At 69.1% G+C, this 12115-nt stretch overlaps 4 protein-coding genes across 4 annotated transcripts; 3 read left to right on the forward strand and 1 right to left on the reverse strand.

The window, feature by feature from the left end:
- The first annotated feature begins 433 nt into the window (after positions 1–433).
- On the forward strand, positions 434–3410 carry V1510DRAFT_413984 (Rho GTPase activation protein). The gene is made up of 3 exons (XM_066933326.1): positions 434–788; positions 998–1131; positions 1166–3410. Exons 1-3 carry the CDS (start codon positions 617–619, stop codon positions 3188–3190), a joined length of 2331 nt encoding a protein of 776 aa, XP_066790158.1. The 5' UTR covers positions 434–616; the 3' UTR covers positions 3191–3410.
- Positions 3411–5190: 1780 nt separating this feature from the next.
- On the forward strand, positions 5191–8150 carry V1510DRAFT_413990 (uncharacterized protein). Its single transcript, XM_066933327.1, has one exon. The coding sequence runs from the start codon at positions 5618–5620 to the stop codon at positions 8072–8074; it is 2457 nt and encodes an 818-aa protein (XP_066790159.1). The 5' UTR covers positions 5191–5617; the 3' UTR covers positions 8075–8150.
- On the reverse strand, positions 7943–9547 carry V1510DRAFT_413991 (uncharacterized protein). Its single transcript, XM_066933328.1, has one exon. The coding sequence runs from the start codon at positions 9497–9499 to the stop codon at positions 8153–8155; it is 1347 nt and encodes a 448-aa protein (XP_066790160.1). The 5' UTR covers positions 9500–9547; the 3' UTR covers positions 7943–8152.
- An 841-nt stretch (positions 9548–10388) lies between these two features.
- On the forward strand, positions 10389–11554 carry V1510DRAFT_413992 (camp-dependent protein kinase). Its single transcript, XM_066933329.1, has one exon. It carries the CDS (start codon positions 10535–10537, stop codon positions 11459–11461), a length of 927 nt encoding a protein of 308 aa, XP_066790161.1. The 5' UTR covers positions 10389–10534; the 3' UTR covers positions 11462–11554.
- The last annotated feature ends 561 nt before the right edge of the window (positions 11555–12115 follow it).

The following is a 12115-nucleotide window of genomic DNA, read 5'->3' on the forward strand; positions in this document are numbered from 1 at the left end:
CCGTGGTGGACCGCTGTTCTGGCGCGCTAGCGCCAGCCGCCGACCGACGTTGCAGCACGCTGCGTGCATATGCACGGCGCGCCCCCGCACCGCGCGCGCCGCCGGCTCCGCCTGTGGCCGCCGGCCGCAGTCCGCAGTCCTGCGTTTGCCTGCAGACACCTGCAGACGCCTGCAGACGCCTACCGCCGCTGCCAGCCGCAGCCGGTCGCACACGGCCACTGCGCGCGCCGCCGCACCAGCGTGGCCCCTGCCACCACCCGTCCGGGCCGCGGCCGGCGTTCTCCCACTGCCGGCCGCCGCGTCGCTGGCGGCACGCCGCGCGGCCGCCCGCGCCCGGCTCGCCTTCGCGCGGGCACGGTGCCCGGCGCGCGCGGGCGCGCGTCGCGCTGTGGCGCCGCCGCACGGCACCACCAGAATGCGGCCGCAGGGTGGTGTTACCCGGCCCACGCCCCTTGTCCGGCCGCACCACCGTGCAGCACGGCCGGCAAAAAAAGCAGGAACAAGGGAGTCTGGTGAATCAACCAGCACCCATGCATTTTGCACGGCCATAGCTCAGCACGACAGGCGAAGCATTGAGGTGCAACGATTGCACTCGCTGGATAGAACACAACAGCAGATGGCATCTGTCGGGCCGGTCTCGACGCACGACCCCATGATGCAGCCCGCCGGGTACGCCGACACGCGGGCGCTGCAACAGCAGCGCCAGTCGAAACGGTACTCGGTCACGGCGCTGTACGTGTCCATGGCATCCGAGCAGGACACGGGCGTGGACGACGCGCTCGCGCGAGGTAAGCGACATTGGCGGCCGCGCCGGTCGGCGGGCACTGCCACGATGCCGGCTGCGGCCGGCAGCAGCGGCCGCGGAGGGTGCCTGCTGGCAGCCGCGCCCGCTGGCTGGCGTGCGCGTGTGCCTGGCGCGGCCTGGCATCCGGCCGTGTCCGCGGCCGCCGCCGGACGGCACGGCCCTTGGACGCCATGACCAGAGCTGACCAAGCAGCGCAAAAACGGCTGCGCGACCTCAAAAGCCAGATCTCGGTGCAGTCCAAGAAGAACTTCCTGCTCGAGCGCGACGTGCGCTACCTGGACTCGCGCATTGCGCTGCTCATCCAGAACAAGATCGCGCTGGAGGAGGTAAGGCGGCAGCCGCGGGCGGGCTAACCAGCAGCAATCTGAAGTCACCAGTCGGCTCGAGGAGAGCGAGCTCAAGGAGGGCACGTTCCCGGACCACAGGAAGCTCGATAAGTACGGCAACCTGTTCTTCCTGCTGCAGACGGAGCCGCGGCACATCGCCACACTGTGCCGGCTGCTGTCCATGTCCGAGATCGACTCGTTTCTGCAGACAGTCATGTTCACGATCTACGGCAACCAGTACGAGCAGCGCGAGGAGCACCTGCTGCTGACCATGTTCCAGTCGGTGCTCTCGTCCGAGTTCGACACGGCGACCGAGTACTCGTCGCTGCTGCGGGCCAACACGGCCGTGTCGCGAATGATGACGACGTACACGCGACGGGGTCCTGGCCAAGCGTACCTCAAGTCGGTTCTGGCCGACAAGATCAACCCGGTCATCGACCGGGACGAGGAGGACCTCGAGGTCAATCCGCTCAAGGTGTACGAAGAGGTCTACAACCGCGAAGTGCATGCCAACGGCGGCGCGTGCCCGCCGGGCCTGCTGCGATCGGTCTCGGCCGAAGCAGCTGCGGAGCACCCCGAGGTGCGCGACATCATCGGGCCGCGTATCGCCAAGCTGCTTGAGATCGCCGAGCTGTTCTTGGGCACGATCATCTCGAGCATCGACGAGGTGCCGTACGGCATCCGATGGATCTGCAAGCAGATCCGGTCGCTCACGCGACGCAAGTACCCCAACACGGACGACTCGACCGGGTGCTCGCTCATCGGCGCGTTCTTCTTCCTGCGGTTTATCAATCCGGCGATCGTGACGCCGCATGCCTACATGCTCGTCGACTCGGTTCCGTCTGAGCATCCGCGGCGGACGCTGACGCTGGTGGCCAAGATGCTCCAGAACCTGGCCAACAAGCCGACGTACTCGAAGGAACACTACATGGCGTCGCTGAACGACTTCATCGTGGCCAACAAGGCGCGCATGAACCGGTTCCTGAACGACCTGTGCGACGTGCCCGACTTTTACGAGACGCTTGAGATGGACCAGCTCGTGGCGCTGTCCAAGGACATCTCGCTCAACATCACGATCAACGAGGTCTACACGATGCACGCGCTGCTCGAGCGGCACGGCGACGCGCTGTGCCCGGACAAGCTCTCGCGGCTGTTCACGCTCCTCAAGAGCATGGGCGCAGCGCCCGCGGTGCTGCCGCGGGCCGAGAACTACGTGATCGATCTGCCGCTGTTTTCGCGCTGGGAGAACCCGATCGACGACCTGTCGACGTCGCTCGACATCACACACGAGGACGTGCTGTTCATGGAGGCCAAGTCGGTCATGGTCCAGATCCTGCGCACGCTGCCGCCGAACCACCCGGTTGTTGCGCGGCCGCTGGACCTCTACAAGATCGCGGACACGGCAGCGACCATGAAGGACGCAGCGCTCGTCAAGAAGGGGCTCAAGGTCCTCCAGCTGCTGCAGGACCTCGAGCACACCAACACCACGCTTGCCGAGGAGGTCGAGGAGGAGCTCGCCCAGCTCGGCTCGGTGCGTGACAAGGTCCTCGACGAGCTCAAGGCGCTCGAGGCCGTCTACAAGACCATCCGCGACCACAACGACTACCTGCGCGGCCAGCTCGACACGTACAAGTCGTATCTGCGCAACGTGCGCATCCAGTCGGGCCCGAAAAAGACCGAGAACGACCGGGTCGGGCTCGTGGCCATCCACGGCGGCAAGGCCAAGAAGCAGGCCAAGCCCCAGAACCTCGGCCCGTACCGGTTCACGCAGCAGCAGCTCGAGAAGGAAGGCGTGATCGTGCTCTGCAATGTGCCCGACCACCGCCGGCAGAACCTCTTCTTCTTCATCTCGTCGCCCATCCCGGGCACCTTTGTCATCTCTCTGCACTACAAGGGCCGCAGCCGCGGCCTGCTCGAGCTCTCGCTCAAGCTCGATGACCTGCTCGAGATGGAAAACAACGAGGTCGAGGTCCTCGACCTCGAGTACGTCGTCGTCAACGTGCCGCGCACGCTCTCGCTGCTCCAGCGACAGTTCTCCAACAACAAATGGCGTCTGTAATATACCACCACCGCACTTCTGCTGCCGTTTGGGCCGGTCTGCCGGCTGCGCCGGCCACGCCCTTGCTCCATTCCTTTCATATACACATCTACCGTTTAATGGGTCTTTTCGGAGTTTCACTGTTTTCACTAATTATCACCCGTCTTCTGTCCCGTTAGAGCATGGTTTTGTATAGCTCGTTGTATTTATATAACATAGTAATGATTGTATCGGGCAAGAACGCGCCTGAGCGGCGGCTGCACGAGCTGCCGCTGCTCGACGAATCGCAGGCCGTGTTGGGGCACACCAAGCGGCCGCGCCGTGCTGGGGTTACACGGATGACGCTGCGCGCCGGGTACCACCGGGCCTTGGGTATCAACGGTCGCTTGCGACCGTGTGGCGCATGTGGCGCGGCGTCCCTGGCACGGTCCCAGCCGACGCACGAGCTCTGTTCGCGCTCACAGCGACAGGCCATCTACACGGCGACAGGCCAACTACACGGCGGCAGTGGGTGAGCGGCCCAGTCTGGCCTGCGTCGCGCAGACGCCGTGCCGCCCCCGCCGCACCGTTCTGCGCCTCTGGCGCACCGCACCGACCACATCGCGCCGCACACCGCTCGCCGCACGTCATAGCACAGCCACGCCAGAACGGTAGCCACACTCGGCGTAGTCGCTGTCAGAGGCGCGTCCACGGTCCGCGCCGCCCTCGCCGGAGCATGCTCTCGACCGTAGTCTACGTCGGCCGCACCACGTCGGCGCCAACCGCGTCGGAGTCGGCGTCGGCGTTCCGCCACGGTGCGCCGCATGGTGTGCGGCGCAGTCACCCCGCCAGCGTCCCAGCAGTCTGGTCCACCGCGCGGGTTCCACGGGTCGCCCAGGCCCCCCGGGTCGCCCGCCAGACCCGGCGCGTGCGCCGCCGTCCGTAGGCCGTACCCGCCGTCCCCAACCGCCGCATGACGGCCGGCTCCAGCAGCCGTACCACGCTGTGCCGCCCTCCCGCGTCACACACCTGTCCCACCGTCTCACCCGCGTCCTCTTCGCCGGACCGCCGCCAACGGCCGTCAACCGCCGCAGCGCCATCGCCAGCCCTCGTCGCCAGCGCCCGGCCGTGTCCCGGGCGGCGGCCGGCGCGGCCGTCTCGCCGTCGCAAGGGCCGCGCTTTGTTGTCGTGCCTAAAATTTAGGTGTTATTTTTCCACACCTTTCCCTCACCATTCCCGTTATCTCATACTTGTCCACGACACTTCCTCCGTTCTTTTGCAATCAATTGTCGTTCAATTCCATCCGGAAGAGGGTCATTCGTTCGGTCTGGATAGGTAGAACGATCGGTGTGTGGAAGTCCATGTCTATCTGAGAGTAAGTGCGGGCGGGGCGGCGGCAACGGCAGCAGAGCTGACGGCGCAGAAACCAGATAGTCGTCATATCAGAGCTGAGAGGTCGATTCAGTCACACTCTCGCTCGCTGCCCTGGAGAATTCGCTCGCTGCTGGCTCATCCTCAAAGATTCCCGAAACTCGCACAGCTGGCCGGCTTCAATTGAACCCGGACCCCGCTACTGCATTGAACACGGTAGCGCGCTACCAACTCACCATGTCTCTGGCTGCAAACGGCGGCGCGGCGCTGACGCCGGCCGACATCCTGCGGGCGAAGCACGAACAGGCGGACGCGGCCGCGGCGGTGGCTGCGGCGGTGGTGGCACCGGCGGTGCCGGACGACGACTCTGCGCACGAGGACGAGGACCTGGCGGCGTCGGGCATGACCGAAAGCTCGGTGTCGACGGCGCCGTCGACGGCGCCGTCGCCGTCGGCGTCGGCGACGAGCCTGCCGAAGAAAAGCAAGGCCGACAAGCGGCTGGACATCTCGTCGCTGGAGGCGTTCCCGTCGCTGGGCGGCGGCGCGGCGGTCAAGTCGGTGGCCGTGTGGGGCGCGCGCGCGGCGCCGAACGGCGGCGCCGCACCCGAGGCGCCGGTCGCCGCGGCCGGCGCGGCGCCGGCGACGGGCCGGCCGACGGTGAAGGCGCCGGCGGCGGCGCGGTCGGGCAACCTGACCGAGCACTTCACGCTGGACGCGGCGTCGCAGCAGCCGCGGTCGAAGGCGGCGTTTGCCGAGGTCGTGGCCAAGACGCGCGAGGCGTTTGACGTGTCGATCCAGAGCTCGACGAGCGTGTCGTCGGGCGCGACGACGTTTGTGCTCAAGGGCAAGCCGGAGGCGGTGGCGGCCGCGCGGCGCGACCTGGTGCGCGCGCTGGCGCTCAAGGTCAAGACCAAGATCCTGGTGCCGGCGAACGTGCGCGCGTTCATCATCGGCCCGAAGGGCAAGAACCTGAAGGCGATCATCGCCAAGACGCAGACCAAGATCAACGTGGCCAAGCGCGGGGACGACGACGAGGCCGCGGACGACGACGAGGACACGGCGGACGTGACCATCGAGGGCGACGTCGAGGGCGTCGAGATGGCCAAGGCCGAGATCTACGCGATCGTGGCCGAGCGCACCAAGACGCTGACCGTGCGCGTCGGCCCGGTGGACGCGGACTACTACCCGTTCATCGCGGCCGAGGTGGCCGCGCTCGAGGCCGGCAAGGACATCAAGGTGCGCGTGCCGCCGGCGCACGGCGCGGACGCGGTGGCGCCGATCACGGTCGCCGGCGAGCGCGAGGCCGCGCTCGAGGCCAAGGCCAAGATCGAGGCGCTCGCGGCCGAGCTCAAGCTGTCGCTGGGGTCGGCCAAGACGACGGTGCCCAAGCGCCAGCACCGCTACATCGTCGGCGAGAAGGGCCGCACCGTGGCCGAGATCTTCGAGAGCACCGGGTGCGTGCTCAAGATCCCGCCGGCGGCGGACGCGTCCGAGGAGATCGAGGTCGTCGGGCCGCGCGCGCGCATCGGCGAGGCCATCAGCCTGGCCCTGACCAAGGCCAACTCGATCGTGATCGACTCGCTGGACATTGCGCGCGCGCACGGCAAGAACCGCGCGCACGCGGCGGACCTGACGCGGTTCTTCACCGCGGCCAAGAAGCTCGGCGCCGTCGAGAAGAAGCACGACGTCCAGGTGGCGGTGCCGGCCGCGGCCGCGCTGGCGGACGCTGCCGGCCACCCGGCCGTCACGTACGACATCGCCGGCAAGACGGCCGAGGCCGTCAAGGCCGCGCGCAAGGACATCGTCGACCTCGTGAGCGCGTACCCGCCGCACCGGGTCGCGCGGCTGGCCGGCGTCGACGCGCTGCTGCACCGGTACCTGGTCGGCGCCAAGGGCCGCAACATCCAGAAGGTCAAGGAGCAGCACGGCGTCGAGACGGTCATGCCCGACGGCGACGGCGACATCCTGCTCGTGTACGAGGGCGTCGCCGACGACGAGTTCCCGCCGGACGCGGCCGAGATCGCGGCCGTGCTCGCGGCCGCGCGCCAGTTCTACGACGACATCCGCGCCAAGCAGGCCGACCTGGTCACGCGCGTGCTGACGATCCCGGCCAAGCAGCACAAGTACATCGTCGGGCCGAAGCACTCGACGCTGAACGCCATCACCGGCGGCCCCGAGTCGCCGATCTACGTGCAGCTCGGGGTCAACAAGGACCGCGCGGCGCAGAACGCGGCCGACAAGATCACGGACGACAGCGTGGTCGTGCGCGGCCCGGCCGCCGACGTCGACCGCGTCGCGCGCGAGATCCTGGCCATCGTCGACGAGGCCGCCAACAACGAGGTGCTCAACAGCTACACGGTCGAGTTCGAGTTCCCGACCAAGTTCGCCAGCGTGCTCATCGGCAAGGCCGGCGCCAACATCTCCAAGTACCGCGACGAGCTCGGCGTCAAGATCGACCTCGACGAGGACGGCAAGGTCACGATCAAGGGCATCAAGAAGAACGTGGTCGAGGCCGAGGCGCGGATCAAGACGCTCAAGCAGCGGCTCGAGGACGAGGTCACGCTGCGGATCAAGGTCCCGTCCGAGTACCACGGCGCGCTGATCGGGCAGAAGGGCAAGTTCGCCAAGCGGCTCGAGGAGAAGTACAACGTGCGCGTCATGTTCCCGCAGTCGGGCGAGGACGACGGCGACGAGCGCGCGCCGCAGGGCAAGGACGAGATCGTCGTGCGCGGCCCGTCCAAGCCCGCGGCGCAGGCGCGCGACGAGCTCGTCGACCTGTACCAGTACGAGGTCGACCACGGCCACAGCAAGACCATCGACGTGCCGCGCAAGGCGCTGTCGCGCGTCATCGGCCGCTCGGGCGAGTTCATCAACGGCGTGATGGACGCGACCGGCGCCAAGATCGACATCGAGCGCGAGGGCGTCGCCGCCGACGCGCCCGCCGTGCCCGTCGTCGTCTCGGGCACGACCGAGAGCATCGCCGCGGCCGAGGCGCGCATCCTGGCCGTCATCGCCGACGTCGAGCAGTTCGCCACGCGCACCGTCGCCGTCGACAAGAAGTACCACAAGGCGCTGATCGGCAACCGCGGCGCCGGCCTGCGCGACATCGCCGCCAAGGCCGGCGGCCCCGAGGACCCCGCCCTGCTGCGCCGCACCATCCGCGTGCCGCCCGTCGGCGCCGACGACGACACCGTCGTCGTCCAGGGCAACCGCGAGCTCGTCGACCGCATCGTCGCCGAGATCGCCGCGCGCGTCGCCGCGCTCGCCGACCAGGTCACCGCCGCGCTCGACGTCCCCCACGAGTTCCACCGGTTCATCATCGGCCCCGGCGGCTCGGTCAAGCGCGGCATCGAGACCGACTGCGCCGTCGTCGTCACCGTGCCCCAGCCCAAGACCTCGGCCGAGATCACCGTGGCCGGCGCGGCCGACGCCGTCGCCGCGGCCGAGGCCAAGATCCGCGACATCGTCGCCCGCCGCCAGGCCATCGCCGCCCGGCCCAAGAAGCCCAAGCAGCCGCCCGCGGACGCGCCCCTCGGCCGCATCGACGACGAGTAGCCTTTTTGTTTACCCACGCATGCGTGCTGTACATAGCGTTAGACTCTACATCCATCAGACACTGCTTGGCTATCTACACTAGGCTGTCCGCCGCTCCAGGATCAGCTCGCCGGCGGGCGCGGCGAACCCGGCCGCGGCCGAGTAGACCTCGCGCCCGCGCACGAACGTGGCCTCGACCGTGCCCGTCAGCTCCGCGCCCTCGTACGGCGAGATCTTGTTCTTGAACACGAGGTTTTCGCGCCCGACCACAAACGGCTTGTTCTCGTCGAACACGACAAAGTCCGCGTCCGCGCCCACCGCGATCGTGCCCTTGCGGCCGGCCAGCCCGACCTGCTTGGCCGTGTTGGCCGCCGTCCACGCCGAGACCTGGGCCAGCGAGAACCCGCGCTTGCGCGCCTCGGTCCACAGGATCGGCAGGCCCAGGCCCAGGCCGGACACGCCGCCCCAGGACTTGTGGAAGTCGCCGGTGGCGAGGTCCTTGAGCTCGGGCGTGCACGGCGAGTGGTCCGAGACGACGGTCTGGATCACGCCCGCCGCCAGCGCGTCCCACAGCACGTCCTGGTTCGCGGTCGACCGGATCGGCGGGCAGCACTTGTAGTGCGTGCCCTTGTCGGGGATGTCCTCGGCCCGGAAGTAGAGGTAGTGGAAGCAGGTCTCGGCGGAGATGGGCAGGCCGGCGGCCTGGGCGTCGCGCAGGATGGGCACGGCCTCGGCCGACGACAGGTGGACGACGTGCAGCGGCGTGGCCGGGTGCTTGGCCGAGAGCTCGGCGATGGTGGCCAGCGCGGAGGTCTCGAAGGTGTCGGGCCGCGAGCGCAGGAAGGACTCGTACGTGGTCGGCGCGGCCGCGCACGCGGCCACGGGCTGGTCCATCTCGGCGTGGAACATGAGCAGCGTGGGCTCGCCGGCGAGCTCGGCCATGGCCGCGTCCATGTCGGCGGGCGACACGGCCGGGAACTCGTCCACGCCGGACTCGATCATGAAGCCCTTGAAGCCGCGCACGCCGCGCGCGACGAGCGCGCGCAGGTCGCCGCGGTTGCCGGGCACGAGGCCGCCCCAGAAGCCGACGTCGACGTGGCACTGGCCGCGGGCGGCGGCGAGCTTGGTGTCGAGGTTGGCCTCGGTCGTCGTCGGCGGGATCGCGTTGAGCGGCATGTCGATGACGGTGGTGACGCCGCCGGAGGCCGCGGCGCGGGTGCCGGTGGCGAAGCCCTCCCACTCGGTCCGGCCGGGCTCGTTGAGGTGGACGTGGGCGTCGACGAGGCCGGGGAGGAGCGTGCGGCCGGAGAAGTCGTGGACGACGGCGGCGCCGGCGGTGTCGACGCCGGGGCGGATGGCGGTGACGACGCCGGCGGCGACGAGCACGGTGGCCGGGCGGATCAGGCCGTCGACGAGGACCTTGTCGGATACAAACGCGGAGGCCATTGGCGGCGGAACGGGCGCGCCGGGGCCTTATAACGCGGGCCGCACGGCGTGCGGCGCGGGCCGTAGACGTGGGCACGGCGGGCGCGCTGGCGCATATCCCAGCACGGGCGCGGATGCCCGACGGCTAGGCGCGCGGCCGCCGGCGTGCAGGGCGCTAGCGCGCGCGCGCAGTAGCGCCGCAGCAGCGCGCGTGCCGGCGCACGCCCGTGCCGCCGCGCGCGCCGGCGTGCGCTAGCGGCCCGCGCGTGCAGATAACGGCGGGCGTATCGCGGCGGGCCGGTGCGCGGGGATCGCGAAGCGGCCGCACCGCCACCTGCGCCACGATCGGCGCGCCTCCACGGCCACAGTGCCCCATCCCGGCCGATCGGCGCGCCAGATCGGCGGGCGGGCGGCTGCGCCACACCCGCGCCACGCGGGCCGCCGCGCGCGGCCGTCCCGCCGCCGGCCGGCGGCGGTGCGCGCCTAATCTAGCCGCGCCCGAGCGCCCGCGCCACGCACCGCCGCTGCTGCGCCCCGCAAGCCACCACCGCGCCGATCTGCGCTCTGGGATCTCTTCCCGCAGAAAAAAGGGATCGCGAACACTGCTCCCTCGACGTCGGCGCCAGATCGACTCGTCTTCTCGGTTGGTGCTCCTCGTCTTTGGCAGACTCGCGCAGGGTCTGGGCCCCGGATACAAGCGCAGTGGTCGGAACGGATATCAGCACGCCCGGGACGGACGCCCGTCCTCGTCCAGCAGCCCGCGACCCGCCCATGGAGGTCGTCGCCGCCACGCAGCAGGCCGCCGGCAGGGCCGGCCAGGCGCCGGCCGCGGCCGACGCCGGCGCGCAATTGGCCGGCGACTACGGCCAGTACGACGTCGCCGGCGGCCGCGACTACGAGCTCGGCCGCGCCGACATGATCCCGCGCCAGGTCGGCGGCGAGCACGCCGCCGGCGCCGTGCTGCCCGGCTACGTCCGGCCGGCCGCGCCGCGCTCGCTGCTGCCCAACCGGTCGACCGTGACCAAGGGCAAGTACCTGCTCACGGACTTCCACATCATGCGCACCCTCGGCACGGGCTCGTTCGGCCGCGTGCACCTCGTGCGCTCGGTGCACAACCACCGGTACTACGCCATCAAGGTGCTCGAGAAGGCCCAGGTCGTCAAGATGAAGCAGGTCGAGCACACCAACGACGAGCGCCGCATGCTCAAGCTTGTCGAGCACCCGTTCCTCATCCGCATGTGGGGCACCATCCAGGACTCGCACAACCTGTTCATGGTCATGGACTACATCGAGGGCGGCGAGCTGTTCTCGCTGCTGCGCAAGAGCCACCGCTTCCCGAACCCGGTCGCCAAGTTCTACGCGGCCGAGGTCACGCTCGCGCTCGAGTACCTGCACTCGCACAACATCATCTACCGCGACCTCAAGCCCGAGAACATCCTGCTCGACCGCACCGGCCACATCAAGATCACCGACTTTGGCTTTGCCAAAGAGGTCCCCGACGTGACCTACACGCTCTGCGGCACCCCGGACTACATCGCGCCCGAGGTCGTCACCACCAAGGCCTACAACAAGTCCGTGGACTGGTGGTCGCTCGGCATCCTCATCTTTGAGATGCTCACGGGCTACACGCCCTTCTACGACCAGACGCCGATGAAGACGTACGAGAACATCCTCGTGTGCCAGGTCAAGTACCCGAGCTACATCCTGCCGGACGCCCGCAACCTGCTCGAGACCCTCATCACCAAGGACCTCTCGCGCCGGCTCGGCAACCTCGTCCACGGGCCCGCCGACGTCAAGAACCACCCGTGGTTCAAGGAGGTCGTCTGGGAGAAGCTGCTTGCCAAGGACATCGAGACCCCGTACGAGCCCCCCATCCGCGTTGGCGTTGGCGACTCGAGTCTCTTCGACCGCTACGCCGAGAAGGAGCTCGACTACGGCATCCAAAGCCACGACCCCTACGGCTACCTGTTCCCGGACTTTTAGCGGTCTCCGACCGCGGTCCAGTTTTGTGTTTTGTCTCCGAACGCTCCTTCTGAGCCTGTGTAATAGTTGCCAATGTATTAAAATTATCCAATGCGTGCCGTCCTGCGGCTGCCGTTGCACGGAGTCCGCCGGCTATACCATTCGCCGACGCCGGCGGCGGCTGTGCGGCGGGCGGCTAAACCATCTGCCGAGCGTACGGTCTCCGCAGCCGCCGCCTGCGCGCGGCCGTGCGCCACAGCGGCCACAAGCTGCCCGCGGGGCAGCCACCTCGACGGAGTCGCCGGAGGCTCGCTGCGGCTATGCGCCACAGCGGCCACAAGCTGCCCGCAGGGCAGCCACCTCGACGGAGTCGCCGCCGGAGGCTCGCCGCGGCCATGCGCCACATCTGCCACATGCCTGCCCGTAGGGCAGCCACCCTCGACGGAGTCGCCGCCGGAGGCTCGCTGCGGCTATGCGCCACAGCGGCCACATGCCTGCCCGCAGGGCAGCCACCTCGACGGAGTCGCCGCCGGAGGCTCGCCGCGGCTATGCGCCACATCTGCCACATGCCTGCCCGCAGGGCAGCCACCCTCGACGGAGTCGCCGCCGGAGGCTCGCTGCGGCTATGCGCCACAGCGGCCACATGCCTGCCCGCAGGGCAGCCACCTCGACGGA

Source organism: Dipodascopsis tothii (assembly GCF_038497935.1).
Source record: "Dipodascopsis tothii strain CBS 759.85 unplaced genomic scaffold V1510scaffold_8, whole genome shotgun sequence".
Lineage (NCBI taxonomy): Eukaryota > Fungi > Ascomycota > Lipomycetes > Lipomycetales > Lipomycetaceae > Neoaidaea > Neoaidaea tothii.